The sequence below is a fragment of the Penicillium riverlandense genome (genome assembly GCF_028828495.1).
Source record: "Penicillium riverlandense strain IBT 135883 chromosome Unknown utg000001l_segment0_segment0, whole genome shotgun sequence".
In the NCBI taxonomy this organism is placed as follows: Eukaryota; Fungi; Ascomycota; class Eurotiomycetes; order Eurotiales; family Aspergillaceae; genus Penicillium; species Penicillium riverlandense.
Genome location: NW_026643194.1, coordinates 1,050,258 through 1,074,052, shown reverse-complemented (window position 1 = coordinate 1,074,052; position 23,795 = coordinate 1,050,258). Strand labels below are relative to the sequence as shown.

The 23,795-nt window shown below is 53.9% G+C and overlaps 12 protein-coding genes across 12 annotated transcripts; 8 read left to right on the top strand and 4 right to left on the bottom strand.

The window, feature by feature from the left end:
* Positions 1–502: 502 nt before the first annotated feature.
* Positions 503–2,138, top strand: N7474_000447 (putative MFS sugar transporter; the record flags this gene model as incomplete). The annotated part of the gene is made up of 4 exons (XM_057191862.1): positions 503–815; positions 871–1,108; positions 1,159–1,682; positions 1,750–2,138. The coding sequence occupies 4 exons, from the start codon at positions 503–505 to the stop codon at positions 2,136–2,138; spliced, it is 1,464 nt and encodes a 487-aa protein (XP_057056815.1).
* Positions 2,139–3,055: 917 nt separating this feature from the next.
* N7474_000446 (uncharacterized protein) lies at positions 3,056–3,385 on the top strand (the record flags this gene model as incomplete). The annotated part of the gene is made up of 1 exon (XM_057191861.1): positions 3,056–3,385. The coding sequence occupies one exon, from the start codon at positions 3,056–3,058 to the stop codon at positions 3,383–3,385; it is 330 nt and encodes a 109-aa protein (XP_057056814.1).
* A 921-nt stretch (positions 3,386–4,306) lies between these two features.
* On the top strand, positions 4,307–6,719 carry N7474_000445 (uncharacterized protein; the record flags this gene model as incomplete). The annotated part of the gene is made up of 3 exons (XM_057191860.1): positions 4,307–4,334; positions 4,392–4,788; positions 4,841–6,719. 3 exons carry the CDS (start codon positions 4,307–4,309, stop codon positions 6,717–6,719), a joined length of 2,304 nt encoding a protein of 767 aa, XP_057056813.1.
* Positions 6,720–7,617: 898 nt separating this feature from the next.
* On the top strand, positions 7,618–8,262 carry N7474_000444 (uncharacterized protein; the record flags this gene model as incomplete). Its single annotated transcript, XM_057191859.1, has 1 exon — positions 7,618–8,262. One exon carries the CDS (start codon positions 7,618–7,620, stop codon positions 8,260–8,262), a length of 645 nt encoding a protein of 214 aa, XP_057056812.1.
* Positions 8,263–8,884: 622 nt separating this feature from the next.
* On the bottom strand, positions 8,885–11,329 carry N7474_000443 (DUF3405 domain-containing protein; the record flags this gene model as incomplete). The annotated part of the gene is made up of 1 exon (XM_057191858.1): positions 8,885–11,329. The coding sequence occupies one exon, from the start codon at positions 11,327–11,329 to the stop codon at positions 8,885–8,887; it is 2,445 nt and encodes an 814-aa protein (XP_057056811.1).
* Positions 11,330–11,958: 629 nt separating this feature from the next.
* Positions 11,959–12,685, bottom strand: arfA (putative ADP-ribosylation factor; the record flags this gene model as incomplete). Its single annotated transcript, XM_057191857.1, has 4 exons — positions 11,959–12,051; positions 12,101–12,166; positions 12,224–12,468; positions 12,538–12,685. 4 exons carry the CDS (start codon positions 12,683–12,685, stop codon positions 11,959–11,961), a joined length of 552 nt encoding a protein of 183 aa, XP_057056810.1.
* A 761-nt stretch (positions 12,686–13,446) lies between these two features.
* On the bottom strand, positions 13,447–15,569 carry N7474_000441 (uncharacterized protein; the record flags this gene model as incomplete). The annotated part of the gene is made up of 8 exons (XM_057191856.1): positions 13,447–13,776; positions 13,825–14,220; positions 14,278–14,606; positions 14,654–14,767; positions 14,828–15,110; positions 15,157–15,196; positions 15,256–15,284; positions 15,336–15,569. The coding sequence occupies 8 exons, from the start codon at positions 15,567–15,569 to the stop codon at positions 13,447–13,449; spliced, it is 1,755 nt and encodes a 584-aa protein (XP_057056809.1).
* Positions 15,570–16,481: 912 nt separating this feature from the next.
* Positions 16,482–18,708, top strand: N7474_000440 (uncharacterized protein; the record flags this gene model as incomplete). The annotated part of the gene is made up of 6 exons (XM_057191855.1): positions 16,482–16,556; positions 16,610–16,719; positions 16,770–16,929; positions 16,980–17,067; positions 17,118–17,616; positions 17,673–18,708. 6 exons carry the CDS (start codon positions 16,482–16,484, stop codon positions 18,706–18,708), a joined length of 1,968 nt encoding a protein of 655 aa, XP_057056808.1.
* Positions 18,709–18,994: 286 nt separating this feature from the next.
* N7474_000439 (GNAT family N-acetyltransferase) lies at positions 18,995–19,756 on the top strand (the record flags this gene model as incomplete). The annotated part of the gene is made up of 1 exon (XM_057191854.1): positions 18,995–19,756. One exon carries the CDS (start codon positions 18,995–18,997, stop codon positions 19,754–19,756), a length of 762 nt encoding a protein of 253 aa, XP_057056807.1.
* Positions 19,757–19,933: 177 nt separating this feature from the next.
* On the top strand, positions 19,934–20,698 carry N7474_000438 (60S ribosomal protein uL1; the record flags this gene model as incomplete). Its single annotated transcript, XM_057191853.1, has 3 exons — positions 19,934–19,952; positions 20,014–20,379; positions 20,436–20,698. The coding sequence occupies 3 exons, from the start codon at positions 19,934–19,936 to the stop codon at positions 20,696–20,698; spliced, it is 648 nt and encodes a 215-aa protein (XP_057056806.1).
* Positions 20,699–20,871: 173 nt separating this feature from the next.
* N7474_000437 (uncharacterized protein) lies at positions 20,872–22,140 on the bottom strand (the record flags this gene model as incomplete). The annotated part of the gene is made up of 1 exon (XM_057191852.1): positions 20,872–22,140. The coding sequence occupies one exon, from the start codon at positions 22,138–22,140 to the stop codon at positions 20,872–20,874; it is 1,269 nt and encodes a 422-aa protein (XP_057056805.1).
* Positions 22,141–22,381: 241 nt separating this feature from the next.
* N7474_000436 (putative proline-rich, actin-associated protein Vrp1) lies at positions 22,382–23,727 on the top strand (the record flags this gene model as incomplete). The annotated part of the gene is made up of 2 exons (XM_057191851.1): positions 22,382–22,501; positions 22,594–23,727. 2 exons carry the CDS (start codon positions 22,382–22,384, stop codon positions 23,725–23,727), a joined length of 1,254 nt encoding a protein of 417 aa, XP_057056804.1.
* Between the last annotated feature and the right edge of the window lie 68 nt (positions 23,728–23,795).

Here is a 23,795-nt window from a genome sequence, read left to right as displayed (position 1 = left end):
CTTGATCCTAACAAGGTCGAGGCCAATGAGCATTTTGGCGTTCTACTCCAGAATCCCCACCACTCAGCGGGCCGGGACCGACCAGCCCTAGCACCAACGTCTGGGGGCAGTCACTTGCCCCAGATTGTCTGGTTGGTGCCATGTGAAAAATACCCAGGGCACGGAGAGCTCCAGAATGACCTGGGGTCGGTTATATAGCTGTGGAGTCTGCCCGTTCTTTTTTGGGGTTCTGTCGGTGGTTGCTCTGTTGTTTCGTATATTCTCCGGGAGTTTCCCACTCATTCTCGGTGCTATCAACCCCACAGGAAGTGTCCAACGATCAACTGGAGCTTGTTACTTAGTCCCCTCCCTTTATTATACGCGGCTTATTATATTGTCGGCACAATGACGAGCAACTGGCTTCGCTCCAAGCGAGCCTACAACTGGTTGGGTAAACCTCTCCTCATTTAGAAACATTTTCTGACTTTAGCCCAGGTTTGTCTCCCTCGTCGCAGCATCATGCATGGTGCTTTATGGTTACGATGCATCCGTGTTCAACTCGGTGCAGGGCTCCGACAACTGGATGACGTGGTTCAATGAGCCCAACGATGCGACAATCGGCTCCGTGAACACGGCGTACACTGTCGGAGCCATTTTTGGAGGTTTCTTCCTGGGCGGTCCTGTGTCCGACTACCTCGGCCGTAAGGTTGCAATGGGCACAGGCTGTGCTCTGGTTATCATTGCGACATTCATGCAGACCTTTGCTCCCTACCACAGCCTGGCTTGTTTCCTTGCTGGAAGATGTATTATTGGTATTGGTCAAGGCATTGCCTTGAGTGAGTTCTATAGTCCCATCGAAGTTGAATCCCCATTTTGCTAACATCTCTTCAGCTGCTGGCCCCATCTATATCGGCGAACTGGCGCCAGCACAGATCCGTGGCAAGATCATGACCTTCTGGCAGATGTTTTACTCTGTGGGATCGTTTATCTGCTTCTGGATCGCCTATGCCTGCACAAAGAATGTGGACAAGCTGGGAAATTGGGACTGGAAGTTGGTCGTTATCTTCCAGCTCCTGGTCCCCGTCTTAATCCTTATTCTTCTGCCGACTATTCCTGGAAGTCCGCGATGGTGAGTGCGTTCTAAAAGGTAAAGAAACACACAATGCTAAGATTGAATAGGTTCATCCAGCATGGCAACCAAATTGAAAAGGCTCGTTCTGCTCTCCGCAGAGTCCGAGACTCCGAGGAAGAGGTTGAGCAAGAGCTGTTGATGATCCGCGAAGCTCTCGAGTATGAGAAAGAGGCCATTTCAAGCAACTATTCCGCGCTCTGGAAAGACAAGTCACTGCGCAAACGCATGATGCTTGCACTGGTTATCAACGCCGGTCAGCAGCTCACGGGTCAAGGGTCGTTGAACTCATACTCCACCAAGATCTACGAGAAGATTTTCACCGAAGCGAGCCAGATTTCGCTGATCAATGCTCTCAACGCCACGTTTGGTATTCTTTTCACCCTCAACGCCGTGTGGATCGTCGACAGGTTTGGTCGCAAACCCCTGCTCATTATCGGTGGTATTGGAATGGGTATCTGCATGATCATTGCTGCGGCTGTTGAGACTGAAACTCCGACGCTTCCTAGTGGCGCCAAGTCGGAGCCTGTTGGAATTTCGATTGTGTTCCTCATGTTCCTCTTTATATTATTCTGTCAGTTACCTCACACACTCTCTCTCTATCTCTCTCTTGCCAACCGAAGTAACTAACGCTTGCGCAGACAAACCGTCATGGGGAGCCACCGTCTGGATCTGGACTTCTGAAGTCTTCTCGATGAACGTCCGCGCTCAGGCCGTGGGCATGGCCTCGCAAACACAGAATGTCGCCAACACCATCTTCCAGCAGTTCTTCCCAATCTTCATCGACAACGAAGGCTTCTACGCGTTCTACCTGTTCGCGGGAATCAACTTCCTCCTTGCTCTCTTCGTGTGGTTCTTCATCCCGGAGACTAAGCAGGTCACCCTCGAGGAGATTGACGCTCTCTTCGGCGGCGCCAACCACGTCACGCAGGGTGAGGAGGTTCTCGCGCACCAAAAGGCAGCGCAGCTTGGCCACGGCAGCCACGACAAGGCGGATACCGTTAATGTGGAGAATGTCGAGTTACGTTGATGGAAATTTCTGAGACTTGAGTGTTCTAATTCTTTCTGCATTTTGTTCCTGTAGGCGGGACAATATCCTGCCTTGCTATTGAATGGTGATCGGACTTTGTCCAACTGCGGTTGTATAGCAAGCTTGCTGTCTCATAATGAAAGTAGTTTGCATCTATCCTGTTCAATACAAGGTTTTTTTGTTGTAGGTAAATAATCATATGCCACGCAGCATGTTAAGTTAATTAGGGTCATTAATTTCCCTTTCGTCGATTCCTGTTTTCTGTTAATCAATCATCTTGACATACCGTTTAGAGTTATGCGGATAATTATTGGCCCTATGATTTGCCACATGCCAACCCTAGTGCACGTTCTACTGTGCATCCGGTTGCTCCATACTCCGACTGGCACAAACACACTTTTCTCTTGTTGCCATCCATCTCGGATCAGCTTGGACTAGATGCGTTCTCCTTTGTTGACAATAATAAAGTGCTTCAGATTCTTTGTCTTTGTCTCCACTGAACAATACGATCGGCATGCCTGTTCCGAGATGACGTAGAGCCCCGTTTTGCAGTGAGTATCGTTTGCCTCCGGCCCTTTTTGATCGGACAAGGATAAGAGTAATAATGGCCCCAAGACCCTGGTCCTCAGCAGGGCTGAATAGTGGAGATACAACATAATCGGCATGAGTGTGCCGTGCGAAGGCGACTAATTACTGCACGCCAAACGCTCGATCGCACCTCTGGTCCAATAATAACACGGCTGTATACAAGTGCCCCGCGCATCGCGACAAGATACGACCAATAAATACCCAAATCTGCCTCCCCCTCTTCGGTATTGACCCACGAGGGAAGATTTTTGGAACTATATCTATCCTTCGAAACCTTTCCTCCTCCTACTCACCAACTCACTCTGTCACAACTCATTGTGTTCAACACCATGTCTCGATTTTCTTCCCAGCGCAAGAAGAACGTCCGGTCCGTGAACTCCGAAGGGCCTTGGAAAGTCGACACTCCATTCGGTCCGCCACAGGTCCCGCGCTCGTTCCCTAACGGCGGTATACGGCGTCTGCGAAACACCCTATCGAAACTGTCACCGTCTTCCTTCGCAGAGAAAGAGGTGCTGCGCCAGAAGAACCGCTTCAGGGTTCCCCTGACCCACCGGAATATCGACACCTTCGTTACCGAGCAGGAATACAAGGAGGCTTGTCAACGGGAGCAGCGCACGCCAGACATCGAGGTCGCCGAATGGTTAGAGCGGCTCTACTGATTATTTGGCGTGCTCCACCGGGCTGCGTTCTCGACCTTTGTCGACGTCTTCGACTTTGGACAGGGTCTCCTACCCCGCACTGTCTTCAATAATCCTACTCGACGGTCCGAGTGTGGCTTCATTGCGCCCGACGGAATATTGACTCTCTTGGCCCGCAACTGCTTGGGGGGAAACTAAACTATCGTCTCCCTTCGGGCCATTTAAGCCTTGGCAGTAACGTCATAGCGCAAGGCGTTGCCGGACTATGCATGCCGAGACGGGCCAAGTCGTCGACTATGCTAGCCCAAACAAATACACAATGCAGTCATTGGTTGGGTTGCTATTGGGTCTGTTGGAAGGGCTGCTATTTGGTTCCACAAGAGACTACCAATACTTGCTAAGTTGGCACGACAGCGGATCACAACACGGCGTACACATCACTGAATGTGTTGTCTATCATCTCTTTTATAGGGCACAATGCCCCTGCCGATTCGATATACCGGCCTGATCTGCAATACATAATATGTCTTTGTGGTCCTTGAAAGGGATTGGATCGGAAGGATAATAATGTTCGATGCTGAAATACTAGATCTTAGCTTAATACTATAGCAATATGTTGCTAACAGCCTAATAATAATGAGAATGAAATATCGAAATGCTCCGTGGATATACTTGGTCAGACAACTGACTGCGCAGGCGGGGTAAGTGGGTTCGACTATCAACGCTCAGTCTACAACCCTCGCCCGCGGAGAACCCCAACCAACCAGTGTATCGTTACTGGATCGAGCAGGACACAAGGCTAATTGAGTTTTCTGGAACTTTGCTGCCAACTTACACACCTGTGCCATTCTCGAAACAGAATGGTGGCAACTCCACGAACCAACGAGGCCAAAAATAACACCTCACAAAGATAGAAACGTCGCCGGCGGTTGACTGCACGATATGGCTCCCAAAAAGGTTGCTATCATTGGTAAGTATTCACTGCCTTGAGTCTCTTCTGGTAAAATCCGTCTCATCCCATCGCCAGGCGCCGGCCCGTCAGGGCTTGTCACAGCAAAGACTCTTCTCCATAGTTTCCCACCAGAAACCTTTGCCCCCACTGTCTTCGACAGCCGTGACCAAATTGGCGGGCTCTGGCCAGTCACATGGGATGACCATGTTAGTGCAAGGAGACTGGATCCCTGGATGCACACGAACCTCAGTCGCTTTACCGTAGCTTTCTCTGACCTAGCCTGGGAATCTGTTTTCCCTGATGCGGAAATCCCTCTATTTCCGTGCGCAAAAAAAGTGGGCACGTATCTGGCTAAATATCGCGAACGATATGTCCCGCAGAGCTTGCTAAGACTAGGACATAAAGTGGTGCGTACGACACGACGAGTCGAGAAAGGAGCTACACGATGGACAGTCTATTGGGTTATAGATAGGTGAGTCCTTGCTGACCAAGTTTTATCATGTACTCATCCTTTGTCTGTTTAGTGCTGGACCAAATGGCGAAGTTGCCTCGGAAGACTTCGACTTGCTTGTTGTCGCATCTGGGCACTTTGCACGCCCTTGTATACCTGACATCCCAGGCCTGGATCAATTCCCAGACAGAGCCGTGCATAGTTCTGTCCTTCGATTCGACAAAAATGGTTTTCTGTTGTGCAACAACTCTGATACGGCCCACGGCAATGTAATTGTCATTGGTGGTAGTATGTCTGGCGTTGAAGCCGCCTCGGCTGTTGCTCTTCAACAATCCTCTACAGCACATTCTACAGAGACGAAACCTCAATCCTCAAGTGAGACAGCAGTGGTGCATCATATCTACTCGCACCCCTTCTGGACACTACCAACCTATCTACCCCATGAGACAGGCGACGACACTATTTCATTCCTGCCTCTGGATCTGGTCATGTATGACCTGAGTCGCCGGTCAAACGGGCCAGTGGAATATGCAGTAGGACCAATTCCAGCAGAGAAGGCACAAAAGACCAACAAATACTTCCATTCTCTCCTTGGACCGGATTACGAACGGTTCGGCCATGCGCATCAGCCATATAATGGTGACGAAGCTGACACGCGCGCTCCCTGGGTGGCTATCGGAAATGACTATGCGGAGTATGTTCGATCTCAAGCGATAGAGCGCACGATGGGTCGAGCCGTCTCGGTGCAGCATGGTAGCCAAGATGGGTTGGCTTCAATTACGGTCAAGGTTCACGGTGGACAAATCAAAACAATAGATAGAGTGACAGCTATCGTCTTGGCCACGGGTTATACCCCCTTTGACTCGTTGTCTTTTCTGCCAGATGATGTTTTATCGGCTCTTGAATACTCCGCCGAAGACTCGCATTCGCCTCTGATTCTGGACAAGGGAGGCACCGTGCGATCCGAGATGCCGGATTTTGGTTTCGTAGGCTTTTACCGCGGGCCTTATTGGGGTGTGATGGAAATGCAAGCACGATTACTGGGGCAGATATGGTCAACAGACAATGACCTTGCACATTTCTCTAAAACAGAAGACCAGAGGGAAAGTCTTCGAGCCCTCCGTCTGGCTGATCCGGGACTTCGTCGTGGCCAGTTTCCTATGGGCGACTATGTTGGGTTGATGGAGTCGTTTGCTCGAGACCTGGGCATTCGTCGCGCAGAGCTATCTGAAAGCGAAGGTAGACCTGGGCCTGTTGCACCAGCTCGATATGTCTATCCTCCGGTATCTTCCACAAACCCAAGCAAAGATCAAGCCACGATGAATGTCGAAGCAAAGACCAGCTTGAATTTTCTCAAATCTACGCTTGCCTCCAGTGAATCAACGGCCACAGAGGTTATCTTCCGCGCTTTGCATGGCACCTGGCAAGTTCATCGAACTCATACCTGGAGTCATAATGGCGGAACCGAAAATGTGCATGGCTCTGTGACATTACACCCGCGCTATCTGTTTAATCCGGCGTTGGACAAGGAATATGTGTGTCACGAGTTCGAACAGTCTGTTTCGGCTCATGGTAGATCGTTCTCGTTAAGAAATTCGTGGATATTTCGCGCGCCAGAAACTGATGGAAGTGGAATCAAAGTCCTTACCGAAACCAAAATGAACAGACAGACTGAGCAGCGGTTCAATCATTACATACAACCCACAACACCTTTCTACCGAAAGAAACATGATGCAGACTATATTCCTGGCCAATACGTGATTTATGCCAAAGGCGTCTTTGAACAGGCTGACTCGGGCTCGCCGAGGGCTTTACCATCCGAGTGCAAGTATACATTTCATTTCCATGGAGTATCAATCTCTTCCTGGGTATTGGAATGGACCGGTTTGGGCGATGAATCACAGAGTGTTGGCCACCAGGTTTCTCAATCTCGAACGGTGTATGAGCGATAGATGGCATGAGGTCACGGCAATAATTTCATTTGAAGACCTTGAAAGAAAAAGCCCAGTCTAGCCTGCAAAAGAATCAGAGCACGATTAAACATCGGAGCAGGGTCGAGCATATCATCCCAAGTTTCGGGCGCGGCACTTCCGAGGTCGGTTCTAGACCAGCAAGCCCTGCGACCTCTTCGGCTTGGCCGTGAACCTGAGCTTACTTGACCATTACGGAATCTTTATGCATCTTAGAGTATACGCCGAGGTCAATCCAGGTCATGAAATCATAGACCGTTTTCCCGAGAAAACACCTTAAGCATGCCCCTGAATACCCCAAGGAGCCAGAACTCCCGGAGAGCCTCGTGCTCCCCGAGCGCACTTCCTCCCGACCGAACGAAGAAGATTTCCGTCAGAGTCTGATAGGTCGGTAGGGGAAAACCGTAGCGATCATCTCGGCGCCGACCGCAGCCTGGTGGCGTCGTGCCGAAGCCACCGCGATGCATGCGTCCATGGTTCGCAGACCGGATATGGTAACCGGACGGAAACCCAGACAAATGGCTATAGGGCTGGGCACAAATTTTGCTCTGTGGCCACTCAACACATGCCGTCAGATGCAACCGAGTCTGGTGTTTTTTCGGTTCTCGACTCTGGGGCCGGGGTAGATTGTTGTGGACAGCTTGAAGCTATACTCCGATTCTTGGGACTCCTTCGGCCGAAGCGGTGATCTGTTTTTCCCTCTTTTTTTCCCAGGTACTCCGATCTATATAAGACATGCTCGAATTGCTTTGATCGAGCATGTTTCTGATTCTTGCAATCTACACAAACATCAAGTGAAGAGGGCAAAGACATCGCCACCTCAATCCTCATGTCTATACAATCATCAGACCCACCAACCACCTCCACTCCTCAAAACAAAATGTCAAAACGCAGTCCATCTCCCCAAGAAAAGGTCTCACCACTAGACCCCATCTCAGAATGGCGGGCCTGGCAAGCCCTAACAGTCTGGTTCACGGTGCGGCTCAACCGCCAACTGCAGCGCCGCTGGAAACTCGAGCATCAAATCATGCAAGACCGACCCGTCTCGCAACGCTTCCGGCCCGTGATATTCCTTGAGCCAGTCCCCTCACTACGCCAACCACGGCTGTCCTCATCAGCCACGAAAAACAGCGCCCGTCTCGAAAAGCTCAAAACAAAAGCCCGTCTCCTCCGCGCACGCGTGGAAAAGGGCAAGGAGCTCGCCTCGGAGATCGAGCGCCGGATCCTGGATCCGCGAGTTAAGTTCCCGACGCATTTCTGTCATACGTGCGTGCAGGGAGGCGAGGAGACTGAGGTGTTGCTTACCAAGTGCGGACATAGGGTTTGTCGCACTTGTCTATCCTTTGGCGTGGATGCGAATGAGGTCTATGAGTGCAGTATTTGCTTTGCGCCGGCGGAGTTAGTGACTCGCTCGCCACTTTCGACGCAAAGGTCGTGCAGTGAGCACATCTCTAGCCTGTCGATGAAGTTGCTTCCTGAGAGCAAGCGAGCGGTGTCTTGGGGGACGCCGCTTGTTAAGCCTTGATTCTTTTTTGTTCCGAGATTAATAGTGTCGTTTTTGGTGGCATATTTAGCCTTGCATCTTGCATTTTACGAAATAATGAGTCTTATATTATTTGGATTGTTGTACTCGCTGTCCTGTTCAATATACAAAATTTGCTCCTACTCTCCATTTATCTTCACGACTACTGGTTCTCTAACAACCGCCAGTTAACACCTCGGCAAGGCGTACAAGTAGAATTGCATCTTTGTGACATTTCCCTCCTTCATAAAATTCTTAGTTGATCTAGCGCACCTAAGTAGTGTCTGTTCATGTTTAGACCCGGAAACAAGGAGAGCACGAGAGAGCAAGGCAGAGCAAAAATGAGAGAAGCCATGACTCCAAGCGCTGGATGTAGCAAAAGGGGGAGTGGAAGAGGACAGGAGGCAGGTGGGAGGCATTATACGGGGGGAGGAAGGGGAATATTCAATCTATGCAAAAGCTCGAAGACAGGCAGACAGACAGCTAAGGCGGAGAGCAAATTAGAAAGCCGACACCCAGATAAAACAGATAACAGAAATGGGTGGTGGGGAATGCAAATTTTGGTTTGATGAGAATGGCACAGAACAAGAGGAAGGAGGAGGAGGAGGCGGGATGGGATCATCGATCACCGATCTTCAGCATGTTCTCCATCGTCGATAATCATTTCCACTTCCTTGATGGGATGTAATAACATCGGCGGGAGACACATGCGGCCTTCACCCGCAAGTTCCTGTTGTTCGCCACCATCATTGTCAACGCGTAACCCAAGCCAGCGGCGCCAGAGATTTGGAGAAAACCCAGCGGAGTAGAACCAGGTGGTTCCCTTGAAATTGTGCTCGCGGTCACCGAAAATGGACGTTAGGGCGCCGCCAGAGGCGCCGTTTCGTCCGGCATTGAAAACAGACTCCAGATATCGCGTGGGCCAGCGGCGGTCGATGTACACGGCGTGCGGGACGAAGACGGCCTTGAAACCGTGGTGTAGCGCGGTCGTTGCCGGCCACATCTCCGAGAACATGCTGTGGCGCCGCAGGCTGCATTCACGGTGCATGGTTGTCAGGAGTTTGCGGGAGAGGCGCGATGCGGTGATGATGGCGGTGCGCCTGGGGGGGAACCCGTTCTCGCGGTTGTAGCCCGTGACGTCGTGGCGCAGGAGCCAAGTCGTGCCCTCTGGGTCGTAGAGTGGGTTGAAGACAATGAGGTCGGCGTCCTCGCCGACGCCCCATTCGTATTGATCCTTTTCCATGGTTGTGGGTGGGATGCCCTCACCGTCAACCTCGAATATGTCGCGCTCATCTGGCCGCTCGGGCCCCCAGATCGACTTGTCGCCCTGTGGGCCAAGAGTGCTGCTTTCCTTCTCGCCAGGTCTACCCTGAGGCGGACTCCATAGGTTGTTGAAGCTGTTGGTGCCGCGTTCAGTCTGCACGCGGACCATCTGCCGGAAGTCTTCCCACGTTCCGTGCATGGAAGGCACATAGAAGCGGGCGTTGCGCTCCCAGAGACCCTTTCGAGGCTGCTTTCTTGCCCACTCAACAACCTTGTCGAAGAGATGGTACCAGTGGCCCGTGTAGCGGGCGTCCATCTCCCAGTTCCAGAAGTAGTCATACTCGGGATGCTGATATGAGAAGTATTGCATGGGCATGAAGGTGCTGCGGTAGACGCCGTAGATCGGCAGTCCACGCTCCTCGTTTTCCTCCAGCCCGGGATACATGAGCTCCATCTGTTTCTCTGACCAGAGCGTGCCCATGCCACGGAACTCTTCGGGCAGTGCATCGTTAAGCACGCGGCTGTAGGTCTCATCGTCGGACCAGATTTGCAGGTTGTTGTCCTTGACATGAATGAGGAAATGGACCGTGTACTCGCCGCCGGATGACAGTGCCAGCTCCGAGATGAGCGCACGCAAATACATCACGTCCTCGGGAGTGTATCGAAAGTCATACCAGGTGCGAATAACCACCGCAGTCCGCGGCAGACGATCCGTACCGACCTTGGCCGCTTTGCGATTTTTGTCCTCCATTGGTGCCAGTCTCAGCTTGGGGAGACCCAGCGGCATGGAGACAAACCTGTTCAGGCGCGGCTCCTGTAGTTCCTTGAAACGATGAAGGTTAGCGGCCACACACCGCTCCTGTGCCGCGCTCCAGTCCACATGTCTGTAATCTACTGGAGGCACATCTTCCCAGACGCGCTGGGCACCATCGCGATGGCCCTCCAGCCCGGCACCGATGCCTCCCTTCTTGACCCCATACCCCAAACCATAGGGGCCCAAACGGCCAAACCGGTCAAAGCACATATCATCGCGAATCCCCAGCATTTTATTCGAGCCAATCACAGGGTCCGGGAAACCCTTGGGCACTCCGGGGAAGTTCTGGACGGCCGGGATACGGATTGAATTCGACTCGTCCAAGAAGCACTCGCGTTTCTCGCCGTATTTTCGAACATAATCCGCCGATTTGTAGTCGGGATAGGGATTGAACACGACGCTCGACATGGACGGACCGCCCTGATCTCTCTTGTTCAGGTGATTAGAGTCCGCATCGCCGTCGTCAGCATCTCTCTCCGATACAATCCCCTCCGTCTCCACCGATCCGTCACCAGGGTATTCAGGCACGTTGTCATGTCGCGAGACCAAATTTCGGACCCCACCCTGGTAGCGCTTCAGGAATGGAAAGCTCTCCCATTCCGGGGGTGGGGGAGGTTTCTTGGTCGTGACGCCCAAATCGTCCGTGACCTCCTTAACGGTGCCGGAGATGGCGAAGCGGAAGAGTGTCAGGATAAAGAGGACGAGAAACGCGAACAGCGCAAAACACAGCCAGCGCATTATCCGCTGCGGGACGCGGAAGCCCACGCCTGCTTGCGCGCGGCGCAGACCGGCGCCACTCACCATGGGGTGATAGGAGGCCGAGGGGAAGGATTCTGGCTCACTGTCGTCGGAGGAGTCATCGCTGCGATTGTGATGGCGGTAGGGCGAGTGGCTATATTGCTTCTCGACGTCGGAGGAATCGTGGGTGATGTGGGCGCCGTAGGGCGCCGAGGTGCTGTACGCGCGGGAGTGCCTCCGCACCTGAACGGGCATGGTTGCAGGCAGAGGTTGTCAACATTGACGGGCGAGGGAGAGTCAATGGAGACAGACAGTTAGTCTTCGACACGACATCTGCGCAGGCAATGGCGGATAGGGGAGAGGGGGCCGAGGAGCACGCGAGCCGGTGTTCCGCGCAATAGGAAGTCCGCGATGGGCGCAGTGAGGGTCCTCGTGGTCTCGACAGGGGGAGAGTCCTGAGACGCAGCAGTCCGACACGGTAGGAAACAACAAACAGGCACCGACAGGAGAAATCCGGGGATTCTTGACAGGTGGACAAGCCAAACCAACAGGAGCGGATGCTGCCAAGACCCGACTTGGCGCCGATTACGCAACACACGAGCCACACTCGGGGACTAGTTCGCCTAGTGGGCTCGTTCCTCGCTACGACAGGACCAGACACATAAGAACACCGCCATTTTGGGATCACAGCAAATAGAGGCTAATAGCATCGCGTAGAAGGAATGGAAAGAACTTCGAGTGGCAGAACCCCCCTGACCGGTGACCCTATTCCTATGTGGTCGCTGAGAAACTCCTGTCAATCATCATAGTCTGTGGTATTTCTTCCCCGACGCTCGCCTCCCCTTACACGTACAACCCAATCCCCTCATCGCGATCGTCGCAATTTAGTCCCGGTTCGTTTTCCGCAGCGTCTCAGCGAGCCACTCCAGACCCTCGTACAGACCGTCACCCGTGGTGGCGCAGGTGGATTGGATGAACTATGACAGGTCAGCATGAAGAAAGAGAAAGATCTAAAAAAAGACTTACCCAGGCGCGGCGGGTGAGGCTCTGCAGACCAAGCTGCTGGGTGATCTCGGCGGGGCTCATAGCGTTCTGGAACACAAAATCAATAACTGTGGCGAGGCCAGCGAACACACATTCCAATCATACCGGCAGATCTTGCTTGTTGGCGAACACCAGGAGCAGGGCGTCCCGGAGCTCGTCCTCGTTCAACATGCGCTGCAACTCCTCGCGGGCCTCGACAATACGGTCCCGATCGTTGCTGTCCACCACGAAGATGATACCCTGGGTGTTCTGGAAGTAGTGGCGCCACAGGGGGCGGATCTTGTCCTGACCACCGACATCCCACACGGTGAACTGGATGTTCTTGTACTCGACGGTCTCGACATTGAATCCTAGTGTCCCGAGTCAGCATCTCTGGGAATTTACCGAGGGCGGGCCTAGGGCCGGTGGGAGGCACTGACCGATCGTGGGAATGGTGGTGACGATTTCACCGAGCTTCAGCTTGTACAGGATGGTGGTCTTTCCGGCGGCGTCCAGGCCAACCATCAGAATGCGCATCTCCTTGCGACCCCATAGTCTATCGAACAGCTTCGAGAAAGCGAGACCCATATTGGCGGTAGCGAGAACGGAGTGCTCGAAGCCTAATGTAGCGCACGGCGTGAGTTGGTGTTAATGTGTGTGGGGGGGATGGTGGAATGGGTTGGGGGATTTTGACACCAGAAGGAAGGGGGGGTTGGTTTCGTTGGTGAGAGGCGGAGGGGCATGCAAAACGTGTTTGTTTGTGTGTTGAGGGTTTCAGGGGGGATGATCTGGCCACCCGAGTACGAGAGGCGCAACGGGGGTTGGAAGAGGATCCGCAGTGCACTTACCGATAGGAAGGTGGTGAGTGAAGAGAGAGGATGGATGTGTATGGAGCACACAAGAGACGAGAGGAAGGGAGGGAGAAGAAAGGGAAAGGTGTTTGGGGTGTACGGAATACGCAGAAATACGGCGGTGGGCGTAGTCTCCGTCACTGCATTACAAGCACCAGGCCCGTGACTGGGGCTCGTCTGGCTTCGTTCACACTTGGTGACTTCTCCGACGCTGATTCGGACCACTGATCATGGACCCTGTGTTCGGTCCTGGTTATTTCTCTGCCTAGAGGTGCCTCCATCTGTGCTTGCTCAATCGCTCGCTCCGAAGAGGACACCGTGTTGCCCGTAACGTGCAATACCAGGCTCCCTGGCGGCCCTGATAGGCTCCACTTATCGGGCCCAGTCTTTTTTCTGGTCCTTTCATCTTCAGCTTTACTCGGTCAGGGCCCACGGCCTGCGCCACAACGGTCGGCTCAAGTATGATTCACTAAGTATAGTACAGCATCATCCTCCTCATCATCCTCCCCGGCGCTGCTGCATCATCCGCTCACGCGACGTCCGGAAGAACGTTCTCACTAACGACCGGTAGATGGTCTTGCCCTCCACCGTATCGCTGGCCATCCCAAAGATCATCAGCATTAGAATGGACACCACTAGAATCACCGCAAAGGCCACCCAGTATTCCGTCACCGAGTAGCCACCCTTGACCCCCCGCAGGTCCGTCGAGAAGTACCCCGTCATCAGACTGACCGGCAGGAACAGAATGGTCGCTTTGGCCAGCAGGATCGTGATCCGCGTCAACTTCTCTACGGCCTGCGAGTCCTTGAGCGCGATCAAGTTGAAGTTCTGCCTCGGTTAGACTGTGGGTTGGGACCAGGGAACTAGGCCACTTACCAAGAACGTCAATGACTCCTTCTCCGTGAGACAGCTGTCAATCTCGCTCAGGCAGTATAGATTGATGCGATCTGCCAGCCGCTCAAAGCGCGCCACCGCTGCCGAGCTCAGATGCACCCCAACGGCCTTATCGGTGAGGCCGGGCTGGCTGGGGTTGCTGACCAGGCTCGACTGCCGCAGGTCGGAGAACTCGATATCCCCAAACGTGGCACCGTACGATAACGGCGGCGGTTGGGCCTGGCGGAGTTCGTCGCGGAGCATGCGCTGTCGTTGTAGTAGACGCCGCATGATCAGCTCGTAGCTTTGATAGAGCCGCTTCAGGACTGCCAGCCGGCGACCTAGCCAGTGCAACTCATTCACCAAGTCGACCTCCGGCTGGTGAAGCATGTTCCCTCTCTGCGTGCGGAGTCAGTCAGTCAGCCCAATGCCAGAACGGTATGTAGGTTCACTTACCATTTGGTCCAGGGCAACCCCGTATTTGTGTTCTCGTTTAGCAATGAGTCCATAGCTGGACATCCAGTCATCGAAGATATAGTAGAATAGCAGGCTCGGCCCGTCCTCCTGCTTGATACTTGCCTGGTCGGGCCCGAAGTCGTTGAAATGGCGCACTCGAATGGTGACCAGCGAGTCGTTCTCGGATACGGAAGAGTGCTGCCGGGACACCCCCGAGAAGATGAAGCGGATGTTGCGGCGCACCACGTCGAGAACGCGCTTCATGTCCTCCATAGATCCTTGGCCCTGTGCTCGTGGGAACGGATTCTCCTGGATTGACAGGACGGTTCCTGTCCCGGTTAGGAAAGTAATAACACGATGTCTGATTGATACCAACCGTCTTCGAAAAGAATGAGCCACGACCACAGTCGTCTCCCGTCTGGCAGGTCTTTGCCATTCGGCATGTGCATGTGTGGAACCACAAATAACGTATTGTAGCCCACGCAAGTGTCTGCTCAAGAGTGAGTCTCATTTCATCGTAATTTCTGCGGACGGGCAGCGAACGACGTACATCGAGGGCCATGATCTACGGACGAGAAATGCCAAATTTGATCGGTGACTTGAGAAAAGGTCAAATTCTTGAACGAGGCGGCATCCTGGCGCGTATGATCCGGATCGGACAGATCCTTGAGGGAGATTGCGTTTTCGACATCGCCCACGGGCTTCTCGGCGTGGTCGAAATCGCGCGTATATCTTTTTTTGGGTAATGCGACGGGCTTGGGGGGTGGCACGGCTGGTTCGGTGCACATCATCCCCTGCAGTCGTTCTGACACTCCATAGTATGTGGTGATGACCTGGACGAGTCAGCGGTTGACGATGCAAGTCAAAACGCCGACGTACCTTGATAGCATCTTTCTGTTCCTCTGGCGCCCAGATGTTACTGCGGGTACGATGATCAATTTAAGAAGAGGAGCCAACGGGGGATTTGTGGGGCCTTACATCCACCGGGTGCCAAAACATCTTGCTCTCTTCGGTCCCGTCAGTATTAAATCACCGAGATGGGACAATAACAAACATACCGGCCTGCTCAGGAGGTGTTTCACATCCTCGGTATCCAGGTCGGCGCCGCACCAGGCATCCTCATTGCCAAAGTCCAGCACAAAGTTCCGGGTGCGCGGGTCCTCCAGACGGTGCATGGCATTGTAGAAGTGGGTCTTGTCGTCGATATCATGGAATTTTTCTTTCAATGAGGGCCTGTCACCCGATAGACTGGAGTAGTACTCCTGCGGGCTCAGCAGCAACGTGTCGGCCATACTTCCTGAAAGTCAGGCGGGTTGTTGTGCTGCATGTAATACGAGGTCGTTAGGCGCGCGTCCCACGGCTGCCACGCTAAGAGATGAGGGCCAGTCAGGGGTCGAGGACGAAAGAGTCGGTTGAAGACTCAACCCACTGCAATCACTGGTGTGAATGGAATTTCAGAGAGAAAAGAGGGGAGAGAGGTTGATAAAGGTTGAACTGAAACAAATTAGCGCCGTCACCTCGACAGGTCATGCTTAGCTTAGCGCTGGGATCAGCTGGCGTCCCCCACACCATCCCCGGCGGCTGCCTGCATGAAGCTTATGTGCCTATTGCTATTCTTGCCCGTGAGGATGGTCAGATGGCGCCTAGGGGACTGACTCACGGGGGCTCTCCGGTCACTAGGCTGCTGGGGACTCACCTGATGGATCTTCGTCGGTCTGCTCAACAGACTAACAGGAGGCCTCGTCGATAACTTCAAGAACATCAACAAGTGTCCCACGCAGGCCCTCTAAATAAAACAGCATAATAAATATCGATCGGACTTTGCAAAGAAAAAAGTATATTTTCATGTTCGGTCTCAATAACGCGAATATATCTTTGTAGATCTATCTGTTGCAGTGGTTCCCCCCTCGAGTCCGATTCCACTGACCACCATTTTCATGTCGAACGGATTCTTTTCTTCTGGATCATGATGAAAGATATCTTCTACTAGTTAGAGGATCTTCAACACAACAAACAACCAAGGAAACGGACAAATGACAGCCGCGCTAGTCCCGATATGGCCAAGCGCACCAGGTGACCATCTGCGTCATTCTTCGGAAAGGCCGAATATCTTCGGCATCCCTAGACTGGTGGTGGTCGAACCATGCAAAAATACCTAGTATCGTGTTCATCTCATCGATACACTGAGCGAACAAGTTGACACAATGCCTAAATTACCACCAGGGAAAGATGTCCGTCTAGCCGCGTCATGTACGGAATGCCAGCGGCGCAAGCAGAAGGTCGGCTGCTCAGCCTTTGTATAGACTCAGGCGATGACTGACCTCTCCCTCAGTGCAGCCGCGAGTGGCCATGTAACCACTGCCAAGCAAGGCGTATCGCGCATCTTTGTAGATATGTTCCGAAGAGGACGGCCAAGTCTCACCCGTTGAATGATGTTGCCAAGTATGCGTGGTCTTGGAATTGATGGACTGGCTGTTGCTGATGAGAGCTAGTGCACAAACACCACCAGATGAAGAGGTGGCACAGGCCAAACCAGAATTGACACAGACGACGACTGTTGGAACGCACGGGATTGCTGGCAAGGATGAATTGCGCTCGCTGGGGTATTTGCCCGTTGACCAAAGCCCCCATTTTGGAGATACCACCCCTCCGGTAAGTTGTTCTCAGGTGAAATGTTTCGAATTCTATACTAACTCTCACAGGCCACCAATATTTCAAAAGTGTCTCCCGATATAGTATCGGACGAGATGAAAAACGCTTTAAGTCTGATGCCCCCCAAACCCTATACCGGTAAGGGCATCCATGTGGTCGATATCCTCATTCTGCTAACCACATGCCAGATATCTTGGTACAAAAGTTCCTGGGCGAGGGAAATTACAACTACTACTGCCTCTATCCACCCTCCTTCTCTCAAGACTATACAACATGGTGGGCAGACCGAGCCAGCAGGAAACCCCTCACCCCAGCATTTACATGTCTTTTGCTACGCGTTTGTGCATGCTCGGCACAGTATCTTGACCCGGAAATCCGACAAAAGCTGGAGTCCGAGCTAGGCGAGCCAATCCAGACCATTTCGACAAACTACCACCACGCCGCCAAGCAACTCAGCAATGCGATTGCCCCCGGAAAAGGTGGACTGGCACAGGTTCAACAGCTGTTCTTGACCGCGACGTGGTTTAAGAGCGAGTCCCTTTTTATCGAGTCTTGGCATACGTTGTCCGCTTGTATCCACGAGGCTCAGGAGCTAGGCATGCACAAAACCTCTAGTCGAACCGGGCTATCGGAATTTGACATTGAGATGAGACGGCGTGTGTGGTGTCTTCTATATGCATGGGACTGGTAAGAGCACGGTGCCATCACACGAACACTTAGCTAAAGTTCTTACATTGTAACAGGCAAATGGCGCTGCTACTTTCTCGACCCCTCATCATCAACCCAAGCTGCTACTCCTTTGAACTACCCAATATGAAACTTGAGGGCCTTGACACCGAGACGGGACCTCCCTCACCCGTGGCTCAAATTGCCTTTCAATGCAAGTTGGGCCAAGTGATCATGCAAAAAGTTCCAGGAAGCATGAGCGGCACGCTGGACGCCGTTCATGCCGACACCATCCGCAATGTTATAGAAGAGTGGCTCGCATCTCTTCCCCCGGCGTACAGTATCAGAGATTCGTACACGCAGTGGGACGAAGAGTATCGCTATGTGCCCCTTCACCGTCTACAGCTACACGCCGCGGGATACATGACCATGTTCGTCCCCTTCAAAGAGTGTCTCACCAAGACATTTAGCCCCAACGTCTCAGATGCCGAGAAGAATCATCGTGAGATAGCAGCAGATACGGCCCTTCGATTAATGGAGATCTGCCACCAGCTCTTCAACCACGTCTACCCAGTCAATGCCAACTTCCATCTGATAACGTTCTTGACCTTCGACACGGCAGCCTTCCTCAGCTCCGCGGTGATCCATGACAAGAACCAAAGCCTCCCGCGCCGAGAGGAAATACTCCAGGCCATCAAGCTCGCCTGTTCGATGATGGGGGAACTCGCTCGCACGACAAAGACAGGAGCGATCTGCTATCCTATCCTCACAAGACTTGCGAAAAGCTGTTCTGCCGTGTCTGTCGAGAAGGCCTCTCTGCCAAATGGACCGAACCCAGAGGTGGGTACTGGCCCTTTTGACGCTGCTGGAGATCTCAGTGATCTTTCTTTTGGTGATACCATCTCCCCGGAGTCCGTGGCGGCGCTGGGCTCGATTTCCGCGCCGGGAATCTTTACTCCGGCTGATCTGCCTGTGTCTGGCCTGGACATTCCGCCGATGATGGCGCTGGGTGACTGGTATAATGTCGACGTTGGCCAGCTGGGCCAGATTTGGGATTGGCAGAATCTGGATCTGACCTTGCTACCTTCTCTACCTTCACAGAGAGAAATCTAGTGAGACTCGTCGGACAGTCTTTGACGCAATAGCTTTCTGGTTGTTGGCGATTTTTTGGAAACATCTGTAAATAGTGAAAATGAAATGTTACATATTATGTTGACGACAGGCTCGTTGGCTACTATAGAAGTAGCACATTTAGGGCTTCTGAGCCGCACGGACGGCAAGTGAGTCACCCCGCCAGATAAGACTTAAATTGGAGTCAATTCCATCTGCCGTTTCTTCAACAATAATAAAAGGGCAAATAGGACATCCGCGATCGCACCATTGCGGGCTATACTACACTATGACCAACCCAACCCGACCACTCGGCGAGGTCCACCGCGTCCCCCGAACCTACAATTTACCCACTCAACTACACGCCGTGGTGGAACGCTACAGAAAGCTGCGCCTACACGGACTCAAGGTGGACCCGCATGCATTTTCATCGACATACGAGCGCGAGTCGCAATTCGAGCAGGACAAATGGATCGCCCGGATTGAGAACCCAGCAGGCAAGACCTTTGTCTCGGTGATTCCGTGCAAGGAGCCAGTATTGACCCGTGAAAATGAAATAATCATTGCGAGTGACAGTTCCGGCGCTCTGGGGTCGCTCTTGAGGAACGAGTGGACTGGTCAACTGACGCTTATCGGGCCGGAAGTCCTCGCCATACAGGGCGATGAGACTGCCGAGACTGGCCTAGCGAAGCCCTGGTCTGTTTTCTTTCAGGATGAGCAGTGCATTCCGCCATTGACGCCGACGGAGACGATGGATTTGCGCGGTGCGCATCTTGTTTACATGGTTGTGGGCATGTTTGTCTCGCCCGAGTCTAGACGAGGGGGTCATGGCCAACGGCTGATCGAAGCTGCGGTCCAGGCTGCTCGGGAAGAGGGCCAGACCCGAGGGGCAGCGTCTGTTCGGATTGTGCTGATTGTTGAGCCTGAGAATCATGGGGCACAGAAGCTGTACGAGAGGACCGGGTTTGCCTTGTGGGATGATACGGTACTAGAGAGGAATTCGGGGAAGCTGTCGCGAGTGCTGGCCATGGTAAGAGAGGTGGTCATGTGATCTCTACATTAGTCAGCAGGTTCTAGGGTTCCACTAAACCCGTTCTGGCCTAGCCCGGTCCCGGCCCACAAGCGGAGAAAATCACACTGGCGAGAATCTTTTCTTTTCTTTTCTTCCTCAACATTCCAGCGCAGAGCCACACCATAAGATCATCTCTTTTGGAAGACTGTCAGCATCATGTCGAAGATTACAGTCGGTATGTGTCCTCGTCATTATTTTCATCTACGAACCCCCTGCTAATCCCCCACCAGCCGGAGTGCGCGAGAATGTCAACCAGCTCCTCGAGTACTCGCTCAACGAGAAGAAGCGTAACTTCCTCGAGACCGTCGAGCTCCAGATCGGCCTGAAGAACTATGACCCCCAGCGTGACAAGCGTTTCTCGGGTACCATCAAGCTGCCCACCGTGCCCCGCCCCAACATGGCCATCTGCATCCTGGGTGACCAGCACGATCTCGACCGTGCCAAGCACCACGGCATTGACGCCATGTCCTCGGACGACTTGAAGAAGCTGAACAAGAACAAGAAGCTGATCAAGAAGCTGGCCCGCAAGTACGATGCCTTCGTCGCTTCCGACACCCTGATCAAGCAGATCCCCCGTCTGCTGGGTCCTGGTCTGTCCAAGGGTAGGTCTTCCAATACATGAAACAACATCATCCTTAGTGTACTGACTCCTTCACAGCCGGCAAGTTCCCCACCCCCGTCTCCCACGCCGAGGACATGCAGGCCAAGGTCACCGAGGTCAAGTCCACCATCAAGTTCCAGCTGAAGAAGGTTCTGTGCCTGGGTGTCGCTGTCGGCAACGTCGGCATGACCTCCGAGGAGCTGGTCGCCAACCTGATGCTGGCTATCAACTACCTCGTCTCCCTGCTCAAGAAGGGCTGGCAGAACGTCGGTAGCCTGGTCATCAAGGCTACCATGTCTCCTCCCCGCCGTGTGTACTAGATTGGCTCTATCGCTTTGTTGCGCTGGAGTGTCTATCTAGTTTCGGGGCCCGAGAAGTGGGCGTGTGTCATAGTTTTAAAAAGCAAATGAAGCTCACGATTCGGTCTTGATTCATTTCGATTGTAGACAAGTACAATTGTACATAGAAGCTCCAGTATCGTACATTCCTCCACTTACTGCATTCCCTCCATCAGCTCCGTCTTATCCAAAATCATGCCCCTCATCCCAATGAATTCGCGCAGAGCCTCCCATTCTCCGCCCACTTCTTCGCCTCTCATATACGGATCCTTGAACCCCCACGCAACAGCGACCTTATCCATGGCCGCTCGCTCTTCCTCTCGCAACCACCGCTGTCGTAACGGCATGCCCGACAACCACGTCACCCGCTCCATCTGGTCATTGGCAGTAGTGATAGCCATGATACCGATAGAGGATGTGCCACCAACGTAGGCCAGGCTAGCCGCGAACGCGATGCCAGTCGCCGTACTGGGGTCCATGGTGTTCTGGAACGTCGACGCCCACGACGCGAGCGTGTAGCATGCAGCCGGGGCAGCAGTCAGCGCGGCAAGTGGAACAGCGGCCTTCTTGAAGATCTTAGCGCGATGAAACGCGGGCGCGCAGAACGTGCTGTCGATGATAGCCAGGACGAGCGAGAGGTTCTTCTGCGCAATGGCGACGTCCAGAGCCTGGTTGGCCAGCTCAGCGGGCACGGCGCTGTTGACGTTTTTGGGATTCGCCTTGTGGAACTTGGCCGGCGAGCTGTTCTCCTCGGGCACCGGCTTGTTGGCATACAAGTGGAAGATCTCCGGGAAGTGCTCGGGACTCCGCAGAAGGGTTTGCGTGGTCGTGTAGTGTGCCAGGGCCTCCGGCGAGATGAATACCTTCTTGTCCTTGAGGAGGTCGGTTGCGATGCGGGATACCGACTCTGCCAATTTGGGGTCTCGCACCGCGCTGGTCTGGTTTGTGCGGCCTGTTGCTGGCGGGCTTTTCTTCTCGTCCAGGTTCAGCAATGGAGAGATGGCATTGTTTTCATTAATCGCAGAGCGATCGCCCTGATCGTGCTCATGCGACACGAGACTCTCTGCGATTTGCTGGCATCTTTGCAGCAGGTCCACCACGGTCTCGTTTGCGGGCACCGTGTCTGAATTGCGAATGGCGGATGCTTCTTTGGAGATCTCCCGAATGGCGGTTTCGGGGCTTGATGCAGCAGAGGAAGTGGAAGCGAAGGCACGCACTGATATTAATGGCGAAGCCAATTGTGCTCTCAGATTCGGGGTGGAGGATTGAGGGCGTAGACTGCTGGAGACCCGTCGACTCTTGGGGACAATGGGCGACAGGTGGGCGAGGGAAGTCGCGCGACGAGAGACCGACAATTGACAAAAGTGGCAAACCAGACCCTGAGGACTGGAAGCGCTGCGGCCTGCCAAAGTGACGCGTTTCATGGCTTAGGAGGATGGTGGTTGGTGCATGGAGGTAGGTGGAAGGTCTTTTTTCTGGTTCCAGGCGGCCACTTACTTGGGCCCGAGCGCTTCCCCGTACTTGCTCTTGGAACTCTCACTCTTTCCACACTTCTTCCCACACGTCAACAACTCCTGCTGGTCAAGGAGCTCTTCCTCCCACTCTCCTCCTTCCCCCTATCTGAGACTTGACCAACTCTCTGTATTTATCTGATTCTCAACATCCATGCCTCCTCCCCCTCCTCCTCCACCGCCGCCGCCGCCTGGAGGACCAGGCGGCCCTCCTCCGCCCCCTCCACCAGGTCAACTTCCAAGCCGGCCAGCAAAAGGCGAAGTGAAAGACAGGGTATGTTAGATGGAACTTTCAAACAGACCTAGGCACTTCATGTGCTCCTTGGACTTTCCCCCTCACGAACCTGGTGACTGATACCTTCGCAGGGCGCACTGCTATCTGATATCCGTGGAGGCACTCGTTTAAAAAAGGCCGTCACGAATGATCGCTCTGCACCAATCCTCGCGGGCTCAGGAGGCGGCTCGGCAGCTCCTCCGATCGGAGGGGCGCCCCCGGTTCCTGGCATCAAGCCGCCATCTGGCCTCGCACCGCCCGTCCCATCAGCGGCAAACCGGGTTCGAAGCAACAGCGAAGGAGTGACCAGCACCGATGGTGCTGCAGATTCTCCAGCCGCTTCTCAATTAGCAGGCATATTTGCGGGTGGAATGCCCAAGTTGCGCAGTCGCGGGGGTGTTGCTACCGGTGCCACTCGCGACTCTCCCTACATGTCAGACTCGGAGAGCGCACGCCGCGCGCCTGCTGCTCCCGCCCCAAAGCCTCCAACGGCCCCCAGACCACCTGGAGCACGACCGCCTCCCCCTCCACCATCAACAGAGTCATCTACTCAGCCGATCAACCCGTTGGCTGCCAGCCTCAAGAAGCCGCCGCCGCGCCCCGTCTCTACAACAACATCCAAGACTGCGCCGCCGGAAGCTCCTCCTCCTCCACGCGCACCTCCTCCACCTCCGGCATCACGGAAACCATCTGCTCCTCCGCCGCCGCCTCCTTCTGCCAGCCCTGCTGCACCCCCACCACCGCCTCCATCTGCTGCGCCGCGGGCACCTCCACCCTCCGGCGCTCCGCCTTCCATTGCTGCACAGGCAGCCCGCTCGGCCCTGGGACACACCAGCAGTTCACCCGCGGCGCCGCCACCACCACCGCCAGCCTCTGCTCCGGCAGCACCACCTCCCCCTCCACCCACATCGCCTCCTATCGCACCTCCCAGCGAGCCTCCAGCCCGTCCATCTCCTGTACCTGCTCGACCCGCCTCGCACGAACCACACGTAGCGTTGGATCCCAGCGCCTACACCCTGGCCAACGGCGGCGGGTCTTCGCCGTCACCCGGTTCACGGAGCCCTTCAGTCCATGTTCATGGCAATGTTCGTGTCGAAGATAACCGGTTCAAATTTCAGGGTGAAGGGCTACTCCCCAAGCCACGGCCGTTTGTTGGAGGACCTCGGCGGTATCGAGCCGGGCGCGGCAGCAGTGTGCCGTTGGATCTCAACGCGCTGAGCGGCTAAGTCGAGTGCATTGGAATTGCAGGCGATATCGTGCACAATCAGGAATGCTAACAACATCTATTATTTCT